General features: G+C 45.8%; 2 protein-coding genes across 8 annotated transcripts in view; one reads left to right on the forward strand and one right to left on the reverse strand.

Annotated features, from left to right (window-relative positions):
- Nucleotides 1–15,051, forward strand: part of LOC130276386 (uncharacterized protein F13E9.13, mitochondrial-like) — an 88,384-nt gene that overhangs the window by 53,496 nt on the left and 19,837 nt on the right. Inside the window, exon 1 of one of the 7 annotated variants that reach the window (XM_056525682.1) lies at nt 951–972. The exons of 4 other annotated variants lie outside the window; for them this stretch is intronic. The gene's annotated coding sequence lies outside the window, so the exon portion shown is untranslated. Of the gene's footprint in view, nt 1–950; nt 973–12,376; nt 12,481–13,491; nt 13,621–15,051 lie in introns of those variants that run through there. 2 more of the 7 variants (XM_056525679.1, XM_056525678.1) reach the window with 2 other exon arrangements.
- CCNE1 (cyclin E1) lies at nt 934–13,693 on the reverse strand. Its single transcript, XM_056525675.1, has 12 exons — nt 13,031–13,693; nt 12,409–12,459; nt 12,216–12,294; nt 12,047–12,121; nt 6,059–6,204; nt 4,687–4,822; nt 3,583–3,729; nt 3,295–3,390; nt 3,060–3,194; nt 2,873–2,984; nt 2,301–2,461; nt 934–1,903 (listed from the first exon to the last, which is right to left on the reverse strand). Exons 2-12 carry the CDS (start codon nt 12,420–12,422, stop codon nt 1,787–1,789), a joined length of 1,218 nt encoding a protein of 405 aa, XP_056381650.1. The 5' UTR covers nt 12,423–12,459; nt 13,031–13,693; the 3' UTR covers nt 934–1,786.

Genomic DNA, 15,051 nt, shown 5'->3' on the forward strand with positions numbered 1-15,051 from the left:
ATGTTTTGATAAATGTCCCCCAATGTGTTTTGATAGAGCGCTCAAAGACTGGAGATTTATAGATAAAACTGCTGCATGACTACAACCACCATTAGGCGGTGCTTACTGCATACTGTTTTAACCATAACTAGTGTTCTAATGAACACCACATTGGAGATTTATCAAAACCTGGGCAGAGGAAAAGTGGCAGTTGCCCATAGCAACCAAATCGCTTATTTTTATATAGTGTGTTCGAGGAGATAATAACTCACCACTTTCTTTACAGTGCTTTAATTTAATCTCTGAATAAAAGGGGGTACAGGTAGCAGGTGCGTGTAGAGAGCAACATGTTTCATGCTAGTCGCGCATCTTCCGCCAGAAGATTGTGACTAGCGTGAAACATGTTGCTCTCTACACGCACCTGCTACCTGTACCCCCTTTTATTGTTCAGAGATTAATTAAAAGCACCGTAAAGTGGTGAGTGCAGCTTTATTCTTACCTCCGCGAACACATTGTGAACTTTATTTGGCATTGCACCACTGAGTGTGCATACAGCAAACACACCAGCGTCCACTACATTTAACAGGACTCAGTCTCTAGTGCCAGCCCTACCTCTCGTATTTTTATTTAGGCCTGTGGGGGGAAAAAGAAAAAAAGAAAAAAAAAGAAACTAGCAAGCTGATTAGTTGCAGTTGACAATTCCACCACTCTTTTCCTACAGTTTTTGATCACCCATTGTTATAGGTTTACATTCAGTTCAATGAACGGCTAAGCTTTTCTACACACTGAGAAACAATTATGGTATACACAATATACATGTGGCCACATTGCTATTGCATCCTCCATCGCGCAGTTGCTGTCATACAATGTGGCGCACACCATGTGTAAATAGTAGCCGCCGTCTCCGCACATCACTCTTTATAATTAATAATCACTATTTCCTCATTTCACAGGTCGACATGAATCTGCACTTTGTCACATCACAGCCTAAAGGTTAATGGGGTTTTTCCACCTACAAAACCAATCAACTTGTATGAAGAATGTTTATTTCACATTGTTTCTTGGTTAATTACCTCAGCAGAAGATAGAGGGCTCTATTAAGACAACAGAAAGGTGGAGAACACTGTTCATCACAGGATGTGCAGACAATGTGCTGACCTTCTCCTCCCCCCCCCCCCCCAAATCACAGCTTAAGAGTATATTCACATGTACAGTATCCTGCGCATACTTGATGTGCAGGATTTGAAGCTGTGTTCAGTCATTTAGTTTACTAAAATCTGCAGCATCAAACAAGCTCAGGATACAGTACGTATATCACTGGAATCAATGTCTGCAGTGAGTTACAAAATGTTGCGCTTGCATCAAGTGTAAATATTTAAAAAGTAAAGATTTTTTTTTTGTAAAACCCTGCCATTTTCCAGACAGCATCTTTATTTAAAAAGACATAGCAGCATCTCTAACAGGTTCATACAAAAAAGGTACAGACTGTAAAAGGAGACAGATTGCACACTGAAAAGTAAACCTGACACCAAGCAGGACTCCCGAGTAGTCACCCATCCCCCATGACTTTTTCTTGGCGTCCAGCAGCATTTTTCATAGCAGCAAAATAAACACTTGGGCTTTTTACAGCCGTTTGTTTAAAAGAAAAGTCATAATAATTAAAAAGCGATCAATGGTGACAGACTTAGAGAAACGCTGGGGACAGTGCCCCCTAGGAAGTTTTTAAAAGCATATAATAAAATACCATCAAGTAACATGTCCACAATTCATTGGCAAACCCTGCCATGTAAAGTCCCACACAGCAGGGTCATTCAGAGTCAGTCCTCTGTTTCTTGTCACTCTGTGGAGGAGTCAGGACCCCACTTGGCACTGGAGTTATTCTGTTCTTTTCCTCCAACATTTCTTTTTTAGTTTGAGCTTTTTCCTGAGAAAGAATGAAATACAATATCAAGTATGACACAGAAAAATGGACAGTTGGCTAGGAAACGTGTATTATGTGAAATGGGCCTTCGTAAAGCACTTCCCTAGTTGGGTACAGGAATAAATTCAACATGGGATTTCCATAGAGGAAAGACAAAACCATCTTGTAAGCCGACCGGGAACAGGGTAGAAATCATGCAGTGGATTCCAATACCCCCAATTATCTCTAACTGCACTTAGTTTGGCCTCAAAACTAGTTATCCTCACATTAAGATAAAACGTAATACTGCCAATACATTACCCCACCCAGCAGAGGGTCATTTGTGGGATAGATCAGACACTGGCCCTTAGCGACTAACCAGAGATCATAACCGCACCAGACAGACAGTAAAGCCACTTACCAGCAGATCTAAGCAGCCCGTGTGTGTCTGGATGTTGTGCATATCTTCAATGTCCACCCCTTTGAAATACTTTAATTCTGATTGCCTTCCTGCATCTCTTATTGCCATTGCAAATGGTACCACAAGTTTTATGCAAGCTTCAAGTTCTGTCCATTCATAGCCTGAAATCGAACCAGAAAATAAAAAATGTTAAGGGTGTAAAGACTAAAACATTAATATAGTGCAGAATATACAACGTTTATTTTCAGGGATTAAAAAAAAAAATTATATATATATATATATATATATATATATATATATATATATATATATATATATATATATATATAGGCACAACTATCTTCTTCATTGTCCACTCTAAGAGAGAGCCATGAAAATGATCAATCTACTAGTTTTCACAACATGGAGGGTCAAGTAGCAAAGAACACGTTAAGAAGTGGACCCCTTTGGTCTAAATAAAGGGGAAGTTGTGGTGGTATGGAGAAAGGGGAGCTCACAGTCTCTATGTACAACTTCCCCTGAAAAATAGTAGCAGCCTCTTGGCTGATTCGGGTAGTAGCCTTAAGACTTACCCGACACCTTCTCAACAAGTTCCGCATTAGAGAAGTGATAGAGAGCAGAGGCGGCCAGCATACCGTACGGATACTCCAGACAGCCAATGTCCAAAATACATAAGTCTAGGAGCTAGAACAAGATGCAACATTTATGAGAAGGCTAGATAAAAACAGAACCCCACACCCCTAATATCACACATCTTACCTCCACTATCTGAATGTATGTCTGCTGAGGGTACTGGGGTAGCAGAAACTGCTGCAATTCTCTACTATATGCAACTTGTAAGTAGACGTTCAGCCAGGAAACTACGGTCATCGGTGTTAAACACCACTTAAGTGCCTGACAAGAGGAAATCGTTAACCATGACAAAGGGCCGGTCAATGCAAAATGGCATACAGTAGGTTTCATAATATTCCCTTCCCCAGGCCACCATGTCTACCTTCATGATTATCAGTTCCATATTCAGAATCTCATCTTCTGTGCAAGCACCATCTGTAATGTAGGCAAACTGATGCAGCTTGGGAGGGTAGATTTCCTAGAATGCAAGGTTTTAGGAGACATGAGGCCAATGCAATGACCAGACCTTCTGAAGATATTAGAAACAGTAACTCTGCAAGATCCTAGTTCAAGTACTGGATCCAAGCAAAATGAGTTAAGTTAACCCTGAGAGGATATTTCCAGAATGCCTGGAGTGCCAGGTGACCAACAGAAAAGTGAGGTTACCTACCTCCAGTTTGGCAGCAATGAACAAGGAGGTGATGCCGATGAGCTGTAGCCTGGTCTTCACCACATTCTCTTGTGTTGCCATAAAACGGTCAAAAAAGTCTTGAGCTAGATAGAATGTCTCTCTGTGCAGCTTATACACTTCACTGACCTAACAGAAAACAGTTGTAAAGACACAGGGACCACAAAGTCATTTGACAAGCAAGATATAATGCAAAGGAGTTATATCCAAGAGGATACAAGTAACCTTCACGTGACCAAGTTTTCAAAGAACTTCGTGGTACAGACATTTGATTGTCTCTTTAAAATGGTGCAGTTCTTTTTTACCGCAGTGTGCCTACATCATATGTACTTCACCCACATTTATAAGAGCTGTGCATGTTCTCCACAAATAGCAAGGTAACTTAGATGTAGTCATGTTTCTAAGTGGTCCAGGTTGGCATGAGTTTGCACCACAATGTTTATGCATTGAGCCATTCACACCTTAAATTTTAAGAACTAACTACTTTATCGATGCAAAGTTAAATAGGGAACCCGTTGTAGAACTTTACTTTTCACAAAAGCATTTACCGCTACACCATGTGAAAAGCAGCAAACATTAATTGCACAAATGTTTGCACCTAATATCGACAAAACTGTTCTACCACATCCAGCTGTGATTTGCAGTGGTAATGTATTATAGGAAGTCTTTTTTTATGTTTGCCCAATGCGTGACATTTTAGCCCAAGTCTACACCATCTTGCTGGTTTGGAAAACAAGAGAAAAAGGGCTTTGGACAACAATTTTGCACAAGAAATTGCACCAAGTTTAATAAAGATTTTGCAATGTAATAAATTGGGCACAAGTGCACCAAATAGACAACTTCAAGCCGTGTAGAAAACACTTCGCCCACACCACTTAATATAGTAAGCAATACAAAAAGCATTATCATTGCACAGAAAAAGATAAGTGCTTGTTTAAAACTTGCTAACCCTCTCATACTAAGTGGTCATCTGACCAAACGCCAACTGCTGATGGTCTGCTAGTCTTATTGCAGTAGCCTTGATTATGTCAGCATAAACTGAGCATTTAAGACATCCTGGAAATTCATGCTTCAAGTGGTACCAACCTCCATAAGCCAGTCCAGTAGGATGGACCTCATGCTCTGCTGCAGCTCTGGATGCTTGTGGAAGAAATTTTTGTCCCTCACATAGATTGTGTCTTTGTTAAGCATGTTCCTCCATACATCATCCTGGTTAGCCCAGCTGCAAAACAGATTAGGAAACTGAACAGTCACAGATGACACTTACAGGGATGTTTCTAAGCATGTGTGGTTCCATCAAAGTCTGGACTATGCCCCTGCCACCCTGTGCCAGCTTTTCATACATTTTGAGTTGAGGCAAAGCCCAGAATATTTTCATGGTGACCAAAACTAGGGATCGGCCGTTTTTTATTTTTTATTTATTTATTTATTTTTTTTTTTTTAAGGGCCGATACCGATAATCGGTGGAGGTTAGGGCCGATAGCTTATACCGATATTCCGGTATAAGTTATCGGCTATTTATCCCTCCGCGACACTGCTGCAGATCATTGATTTAAAGCGGGTGCTTTAAATCAATGCACTGCAGTGGCTTTTGCGGTGCCATAGGCCGCCGCCGCCACCCGCTTCTCTCCCCCTGCCTGTCCAGGGGTCTTGGGACCTATCACCGCCACCCCAACCCACTGCACCGCCCCCATTGCCTCCCCCATCTCCGGTTTTATAATTACCTGTTCCCGGGGTCCACTCTACATCTGGCTCCGGTGGCGTCCTCCTGACCTGTCACTATGCGCACTGACGGTGACGTCACTGCGCACAGCGTAACGCAGGACGCAGCAGGAGCAAGAAGTAGCGTAGGCCCCGGGAACAGGTAATTATAAAACCGGGGATGGGGGAGGCAATGGGGCCGGGGCGGTGGGTCGGGGGGAAAATAAATAAGTTGCGGTGCGGTGCAATATCGGCAAGGTAATTGCCGATACCGATAATGCCCAAAATTGTGATTATCGGCCATACCGATAATCGGTCGATCCCTAACCAAAACCATAAAGTTTAAAGCACAAAAAAACTTTACATTTCCAAAAAATAAAATATCTGGAGTCATAAAGAAAACCTTTACCCCTAAAGCCTGGCTTTTACATTAGTGTAGTATTATAAGAAAAAAAAAAAACATGATCAGTCTTACATATGGATGTAAAGAACATTAGAGAACGTAGTGGTCACAGGGAAAGGAAGTGTTTTAGGCTTTAGCGCAACACCCTTAGCATTAAATAGTTAACAGGGAGGAATAGATTGCCTTCAACTGCGAAACAAAAGGCAGAAGCAATCTTATGATGTGCAAGTGTTACTAAATGCTTTCCAATACAAAGAGGAACAAATCACTGGTTACAGGTAGAACTATATGATCTTCATGAAGTCCTGTATTTTAAGTTAATGGTCCACATCCCTTTAATAAGTAGCTACATACCTGAGCTGAGGAAGAGGTGAAACCGTGGACGATCGGAATTTCAGGCAGGTGTGTATAGAATAAGGTGCAACATCTGGAGTCTCTTTCTCAGGTGTAGGGATAAACTTGTAGGGGCTTTTCCATGAGTTCCCATTACTCCATTTACCCTAATATGTAAAATTAAAGAGGTATTTTACCTTAAGAAGCCATCCTTCTGCCTTACTGGTCTTCCGTCAACAAGAGACCCCAAAAAGATTGGGCTAGAGAGACATGGCGATTTTGGCCGCGACAAGGGTTGTGCAAAGGTCGCCATTCCATGATGCATGGCAGCTAAGTCAAGTAAACAAGGCTGCATTGCAACCAAAGTACCCACAACTGCATAGTCACAAGAAACCCATTCAAATGTCAGGTTGTGGCCACTTGTGAGATGCATTGCAAACTAGCAATACAACATGGTGTTTATGCTCCCTGATCTTACAATATTGTTATTAGCATTAGGACTGCAGCACTCACCAATGCATACAGTGTAAGTAGACTACACAGGGTGGGGCGTTCACCTACCAGAGCTGACACAGGAAGAACTATACAATATTTAGAAATGCAGCTGTATTGTAGGTACGTTGTTGTCCCAGCCATGTAGTGCAGGTACACATAGCAGGTTATATATTTTCAGCACTGCTCAGAACAGTTATTTTAAGACTGATTACAGACACTATTAAATGGGTGTCCAGCAAATAAATGTCAACCCTGCAAATGTGCCTGGTCTCCATTACACTGTCACATTGTCTGCAGTGATTGGCTGAATGACAGAGTGGAAATTTAATGTATTGTCTGCAGATTCAGAAAGTGAAGTGCAGTGGAGACTGGGGATTACAATAACAAAGGCTGCAGGGGAGCGAGGGAGGTAAACGCAGTTTTTTTTTTGTAGCAACCCCTTAAGGACAGAGCGAATTTAAATTTGAGTTAATTTTCCTCCTGCGGGTCACCTAGCAAGTGTCCCCCAAAGGCATACTACTGGTTCAAATTCTGTTATCAGCATTGATCACAGCATCTAAGCTGTTAATGGCGGATACAAGCATGACTGCTGATGCCCGTCATTGGTGATCTGGTCCCAGCTGCTAGAGGTGTAAAATGTACACCCTTTACACATTTTTATTCTTTATGACTTCCAGCTATCTTAAAAAGGGGTATTCTGGGATTTAAGCTTTTATCCCCTATCCAGAAGATAGGGCGAACCAGAGGATATTTTTATCCCCTGAATGCGGAGCTGCATCTCCAGTGTTGGAAACGTCCAGGTTTCCAAGACTGGAGACGTGCCATAATGCGCCCCCCCCCCCCCCACTCCTTTCATGTCTATGGGAGGGGGCGTGATGGCTGTTATGCCCCCTCCCATTAAATTCCAAACCCCTGGGCTGTGGCCCGGGGTATAAAACAACCCCCAAAACATAATTTTTATATGTGCGACTGTAAAAACTTATAATTCCCAACAAAAGTTTAAAGCTCATACCGAAGTGGACCAGAATGAGAAATACAACATATTTGGGAGCACATACCCTAAATAGAAATGCACGGCCCTGCAGTGGCTGCTGTACGATCCATCCACTCAGATTATCACTTAAAATGTCACTTTCTTGCGACCTCTACATGTTTCGCTGTGACAACGGCTTTATCAAGAGGCAATAGTAACAGTTCATAAGGTTGAAAAAAAAAAAAAATTTAAAAAAAGACCCGAGTCCACCAAGTTCAACCTATAACCCTAATGAGTCCCTACTGAGTTGATCCAGAGGAAGGAAAAAAAAAAACCTCATACTAGAGGTAAAAATTCCTTCCCTACTCCAAATATGACAGAATAAATCCCTGGATCAACGTTCTGTCCCTATAAATCTAGTATACAGTCTATTATTTAAAGCGGGTGCTTTAAATCAATGAACTGCAGCGGCTTTTGCGGTGCCATAGACCGCCACCGCCCCCCCCCCCCCCCCCCCCGAGCGCGTCACACCTCCCACTGCACCGCCCCGGCCCCATTGCCTCCCCCATCCCCGGTTTTGTAGTTACCTGTTCCCTGGGTCCACTCTAAATCTGGCTCCTGTGGCGTCCTCCTGACCTGTCACTGTGCGCACTGACGGTGACGTCACATCGCGTCACTCGTCATTGCGCACAGCATAACGCAGGACACAGCAGGAGCCAGAAGTAGTGTTGACCCCGGGAACAGGCAATTATAAAACCGGGGATGGGGGAGGCAATGGGGCCAGGGCGGTACATTATCGGCATGGTAATTGCCGATACCGATAATGCCCAAAATCGTGATTATCGGCCGATAATATTGGCCAAACCGATAATCTGTCGATTCCTAGCTGATATGGGGTCATTTATATCAAGATACTCCAAAATAGCATCCCTTAGAAAAGTGTCTTAGTGGCAATGGCCATTGCCTCTTGATAAAGCCGTTGTCACAGCGAAACATGTAGAGACGGCAATAGTGTGACATTTTAAGTGATAGGCAGAGTGGATGATAGTACAGCCGCCATTGCAGGGCCGTGCATTTCTATTTAGGGCGTGTGTGCTCCCAAATATGTCATATTTCTCATTCTGGTCCACTCCGGTATCAATTTTAAAAGGATTACAGGATAAGAAAACTTGAAAACGTATCCCCTATCCTAAGGATCTTCCGTGAGTTAGCGGCAAGGGGGCATGCCAACACTGCATGATGTAGCAGCCGACATGCCCCCTTAATACATCTCCATCTTAATGGAAGAGCCGGAGCACTGCATTCATCAGCCTCCGCCATAGAAATATATTGAGGGGGGGGGGGGGGGGTGTCAGCCACAGCATCATGTGGTGGTCGAAAAGCAATATTTCAGCAAAGAGCTGAGGGCCCCAGCGGTCAGACCCCCCACGCAATATGGAACTTATCCCCTATCCTTAAGATAGGGCATAAGCTTTCTTATCCCGGAGTACTCATTTAAACTCTTGTTGGGAATTACACTTTTTGTTTTACAGTCACACATTAAAAGTTATGTTTTGTTTTAGGGGTTTTATACCTACAAGCCACGGCCCAGAGGTTTGGAATTGAGTGTTATTGGGCCCCTTACTGCCCTTGGGTAGTATTTAAGAGCCCCCTCCCATAGACATGAATGGAGGAGGCGTGACTTTATGTCATGTCTCCAGTCTTGGAAACCCGGAAGTTTCCGATACTGGAGACGCAGCCCCCATACAATGTGGGTGCTGCAGGGAGATCGTGGGGCCCAGCGGAGGAGCCCCCTGCGATCAGACATTTTAGCCCCTATCCTCTGGATAGGGGATAAAAGCTTAGACCCTGGAATACCCCTTTAAAGTGTACCTGTCGCCAACAAAAACTTTTGATATAATGTAAATTATACCATTATATGTATATTTGTAATATACATTGATTATAGCCCTGCTTGTCCTCAGTGCACAGAGCCCTGCTTGTCCACCCACACTTCCTGTATTTGGACTCCTCAGAGACACACAAACAGCTGTAGGGACCAAAAAATTAAATAAAAATTGTTTTTAACAAATGTATATTACAAATATACTTTTAATGGTATTATCTACATTATATAAGAAGTTTGTTGATGACAGTTACACGTTAAGTAGTCTCAGAGTGAGTGCATCCAAGGTCCGGCACAGCTACATTCACTCAGAGGACAAGGGACCCTCTATTTACCTGATTGTGAGAGTCACAACACTCACAACTATTCCGCTAGTCATCACCTATTGTGTGGATAGAGAATTCTTAAATAACCATCTATATGAGAATCACAATTGTAGTCATCTTCGCTGTTCCTACAGCATAAGCTACATGAGCATGGCAGTGCTGCATGGTTTTGTTCTAACAGACAAGCTATCCTTTCACATTGGGATTTGGGGTAAACAGCTGCATCTTGGAAGGGTTGCCATCTCGTTAAGACTACAGAAATTCTGCTGTTCAGCATGGCCTTAGTAAGTTGACTGAATTACTGCAACTACTATACAGTGACCCCCCCGACCTACGATCATTTCAACATGTGATGGCCTCTCAGAGGCCATCACATGTTGAAGGCAGCATTAACATATGATGCTTTTTTTATGTCGGGGCCATCGCATAAACGGCTATCCGGCAGTGCTGACTGCTTCAGCTGCCGCCGGATAGCCGTTTACAGTGCCCCGTGAGCTCCGGTGATGGTTACTTGCCTGTCCTCGGGGCTCCGGCGCGTCCTGTTCGGGACCCCCTGCATCGTCGGCACTCTCCATTGTCGTCATCACGTCGCTGCACACGCCGTCCCGTCATCTCATAGGAGCGGTGTGCGTAGCGACATGATGGCGGCGACGGAGAGCGCGGATGCCGGGGAAGCAGAGGCCTTGCCGGAGGGTCGGGGACACTGCGACAGTGATGGACGGCGACATCCAGGGCAGCGGTGACAGTCCGGAGCGGCGGGGACAGGCGAGTACAACTTCCTTTAACAGTGGTCTACAACCTGCCGACCTCCAGATGTTGCAAAACTACAACACCCAGCATGCCTGGACAGCCAACGGCTGTCCGGGCATGCTGGATGTTGTAGTTTTAAAACATCTGGAGGTCCGCAGGTTGTAGACCACTGTCCTATACTTTACATTGCACGGATCCCTCAACATGCAATGGTTTCAACAAACGATGGTCCGTTTGGAACGGATTACCATGGTATGTTGAGGGACCACTACCGGTTCATATCTAACACCAACATTTTTGGGCTGCACGATATGAATTTTTCCCATACCACAATACCGGTTGGGCCCCTCCCCCTTTGGAATGAATTATCAGCCCAGAGCTGTCCTCACATCGGAAAACTAATCATATGTGGCCCGCCAGCACTGTTCTGCTCTCCTCCCCCCCCCCCCCCCCCCACCAAATCATGTGACCCACCAGCACTGTTCTGCTCCCCCCCCCACCCCCAATTAATTATCAGCCCAGCGGGGTACTACTCACATGTGTCACCCGCAAGCACTGCCCTTCTCCTCTTTGTTGAGGGCCGCCGGAGATGGAACTCTATACTGTACGCCAGTGGTCTCCAACCTGCGGACCTCCAGATGTTGCAAAACTACAACTTCCAGCCAACGGCTTGTCCTGGCATGCTGGGAGTTGTAGTTTTGCAACAGCTGGCGGTCCGCAGGTTTGAGACCACTTCTGTACGCTGTATCCCTATGCCTGGGCTGCAAAAGATAAAGAAAATAAATTAACTTACCTACGTCGGCCTTACGCTGGGGACGGCATCACTGGCCGGAGCGATGTCCCGCCCCGGCCAGAGATAGGCTGAGCCCACAGTCATGTAAGGAGCTCTGGCCAGCTTCTTACATGACAGTGCGTTTAACCTATCACTGGCCGGGGCGGGACATCGCTGCGGTCGGTGATAGGCTGACGGCTGTCCGACGTTCTAGTCCCCAGGAACAGTGTGAGGCCAACGTAGGCAAGTTAAAGTTTATTTTCTTTATCTTTTGCAGCCCGAGCATAGGGATACAGCGTACAGCAGTGGTCTCCAACCTGCGGACCTCCAGCTGTTGCAGAACTACAACTCCCAGCATGCCCGGACAGCCGTTGGCTGTCCGGGCATGCTGGGAGTTGTAGTTTTGCAACATCTGCAGGTCCGCAGGTTGGAGACCACTGGCATACAGTATAGAGTACCATTGCCAGCGGCCCCCAACAAAGAGGAGGACAGTGCTTGCGGGTGACACATGTGAGTAGTACCCCGCTGGGCTGATAACTGGGGGGGGAGGGAGCAGAACAGCGCTGGCAGGTAACATGATTGGGGGGGTGTGTTTATTTAAAGAAATACCGTTATTTACCGTGGAACCGCAATAAGTTGCAAAAATACCGTGATACACATATTTGGTCATACCGCCCAGCCCTACCCCAGCATGCCCCGACAGTATGCTGGGAGGGGGCAGTGATACATTCACAAACACAGCTTCATATTTACAAATACAGTTTGATTGTGAGAACAGTTCTATTTAGCTACAAAGTATCAGAATTACCCTGTGCTCATATTGTTTCTTCTTGGTCATTTCTAGCAGCTCCAGCTCTAAGTTTTCATCTGGGTCCTGCAGGAACTGTACAGGGAGCAATGAATGATGAGTGAGCAGAAAAGAAGCAGCAGTAGACAGCAGTCCCCTCCACCACACACAGCTCTTTGTATGCACTTACAATGGCCACATCTGCCTTTCTCTTCCTGGAGTGCTGTGCTGTCCTCTCTCCCTTTGTATTGGTTTCTTTTGTGCAATTGCTGAAATTAATATAAAAAATTATTATGATAATAGCTGAACAGATGGCACAAGGAGGGGGAGGGGTGCATGCCTGGTGGCAGGGATGGCACCAGAGATGGTGTGTCTGCTCCTACCTCATAATGGGCATCTCAGGGTCCCAGGGGTGAAATTACAAGGATTTGCGGCTGAAACAAGAAGAGAGCAAGGTGAGAGGATCACATTGGGGCAGTGGATGTTTCAGGAAAGGGCCTCCCTGCCCCCACTGAAGCTTTGGCGCCGGGAAAAGGGAGGAGGGGAAGGTGCAGAGATGTCCCGGGTGTGGAGCTGGATCTGCCAGAGACCCGACCCCTATATATGTCCCTCACATAGCCCCCCCAAAGTGAGCAAAGAGAGGAAAATGGCTGCAAAGTTTATACAGGGGGGGGGGGGGGGTGATGAGGGGGGAGTGCTCTCCATCCCCCCCAGCGATCCCTGACCACCCCTAGATACTGCCCTCACAGCTACCCCCATAGAGAGGGCCACACATTAACCCCTAGTGGCCCGATGAGGCCTACAACGCTTGGTTTCCCCTGCAGGCCTACTGTCTAGTCAGCAGCTGCAACTAGTAAGGGAATAGCCCCCCCCCCCCCCAGCAATGTATGAAATGCCCCAATCCAAAGTTATTTATGAGGGGACACACAAATCTAGGTAGTACCCCGAATTTATCTCTACACTAAGGGGGACCCTACTGCTACAAGACGTACAGCAAGAACTTACCTGAGATGTGGGGTGCTGGGGGCAGAGATGGGGGCAGAGAGTCACTTCTATGGCGCGGAAGAAGTGGGGGTTGTAGTAAAGTGAGAGGAGAGATGGACTGGGATGGTATCAGAGACCATACATGGTGGGATTGAATAAAGTGGGTGTCTATAGGGTGCAGGGCAGGAAAGTGGGGGGCACAGGGCTCATACAGAATAATGGAGGAGGAGGTGCATGACTCCCGGTGGAGAGAACCCCATGAATAGGGACAGGGCAGATAATGCAGGCTCCTCCGGTGCGCGCCACAATCTGGGGGTCGGACGTCCAAAGGTGTTCAGGAAAGGAAAAGGTGTCGGAGGGTCCCGGCGTGTTAACTCTTTCCGGGGGAGGGGGCTTTTCGTTCCTGGTTATCGCAATCACACCTGATCCCCGGCCTCCCCCGTTATAAACACTGCCAGCCGGGACCGGGGGATCGGAGGGAGGGACTGGCGCCCAGGGCGTGGCCTGCGAGCGGGCAGTGGGCGGGCACGGAAAGCTGTAAGTGATCGCAACACGTGGGGAGCTGGAGCTGAATGTAAACACAGAAGTGTTGGGGATCCCGGAATATTGGGGTGAGCTGCTATTTATTACGTTATTATAAAGTTATCAGTGCATGTGCGCGCACAACAGCGCCCTCTACCTGCAGGAAGCGCGCATGACGTCACAGCGTCCTAGAACTTGATACTTTGTAACTTCCTCTCGATGATGCGTCTCATCTCCTCCCTTGTACGTCACAACCCCAGGACTCCCATCTATATCATTATTTCATTACTTTCTTCAGCTCTTATTTATTTTCTTCCAAAATATAATCCAGTAGAACAGAAGACTTATGTATGTTAAGCACGTGCCCAAATATTCTTATGGCTGCCATGTAACCTCTTCCTGTGGGTGACCTTTCTAGTTTTACCTCTAGGATCCCATCCAGTTGGGGCAGAACATACATTCCTACAATAATATGGTCATGTGACTGAGTCCCCTGCACCTTAGGTTACCATGAGATGGATCTAGAATAGTCATGGGTGCCGTATGTCATGGGTGCTGGATGTCATGGGTGCCGTATGTCATGGGTGCCGTATGTCATGGGTGCCGTATGTCATGGGTGCCGTATGTCATGGGTGCCGTATGTCATGGGTGCCCTATGTCATGGGTGCCCTATGTCATGGGTGCCCTATGTCATGGGTGCCGTATGTCATGGGTGCCGTATGTCATGGGTGCTGTGCACTGGAACACTGTAGAGGGAAAACTTAAACCTGTAAAAAGGAACATCACTTAGAATGAAACCTATGTTCTGTGCACGATACGTTTTACATTTTGGGCACCATTAAGGGCAAAATGGACAAGAATGAGGCCTTAGGGTCTATTCACACGTACAGTATTCTGTACAGATTTGATGCGCAGGGTTTCAAGCTGTGTTCACTTTACATTGAAATCTGCAGCAGAAAATCTGCACAGAATAATCTACGTGTGACTAGACCCTTAATGGGAGGGCTACATGTGTCAAAAGAATTAGTCGGGAGCAATAATACTAAATACAAATACTTAAGAGGTAGTAGAACTGAAATACAAAAGTATTATTGACCTGATATTACAACAGTGTATTACTGACCCTATCTCCCATTAGGCCGCATTAACACGGCGAAAAGTCCATGCGGAATTCCTCTTGGAATGTCTTCACAGAATTTCTGCTTTAGCAGAGTCCCTTTGAATTCAACGGGATTCTGCTGCGCTGTGCACACGGCTGAATTTTCATGCCAAATGTTTCCGTGTCCGCACAAAGCATGAACATGCTCATTCTTTGTACGGAGTACGCGCAGAATGCATATCCATCTATGAGATGGCGCATTCCGTGTGGTCCTAGCGCTGGCATATTCTGCTGGCACCCCACACTGTGCGGAATGTCCACACAGAGATTTTCTGTGCAGACATTCCGCTGTGTGAACATGGCCTAAGTCAGTGCACGGATAGTTTGGCTGAGCAGGCATGTGTTTTTAATTGAGTGGGGT

The sequence above is a fragment of the Hyla sarda genome, chromosome 6 (assembly GCF_029499605.1).
Source record: "Hyla sarda isolate aHylSar1 chromosome 6, aHylSar1.hap1, whole genome shotgun sequence".
NCBI classification, from domain to species: Eukaryota; Metazoa; Chordata; class Amphibia; order Anura; family Hylidae; genus Hyla; species Hyla sarda.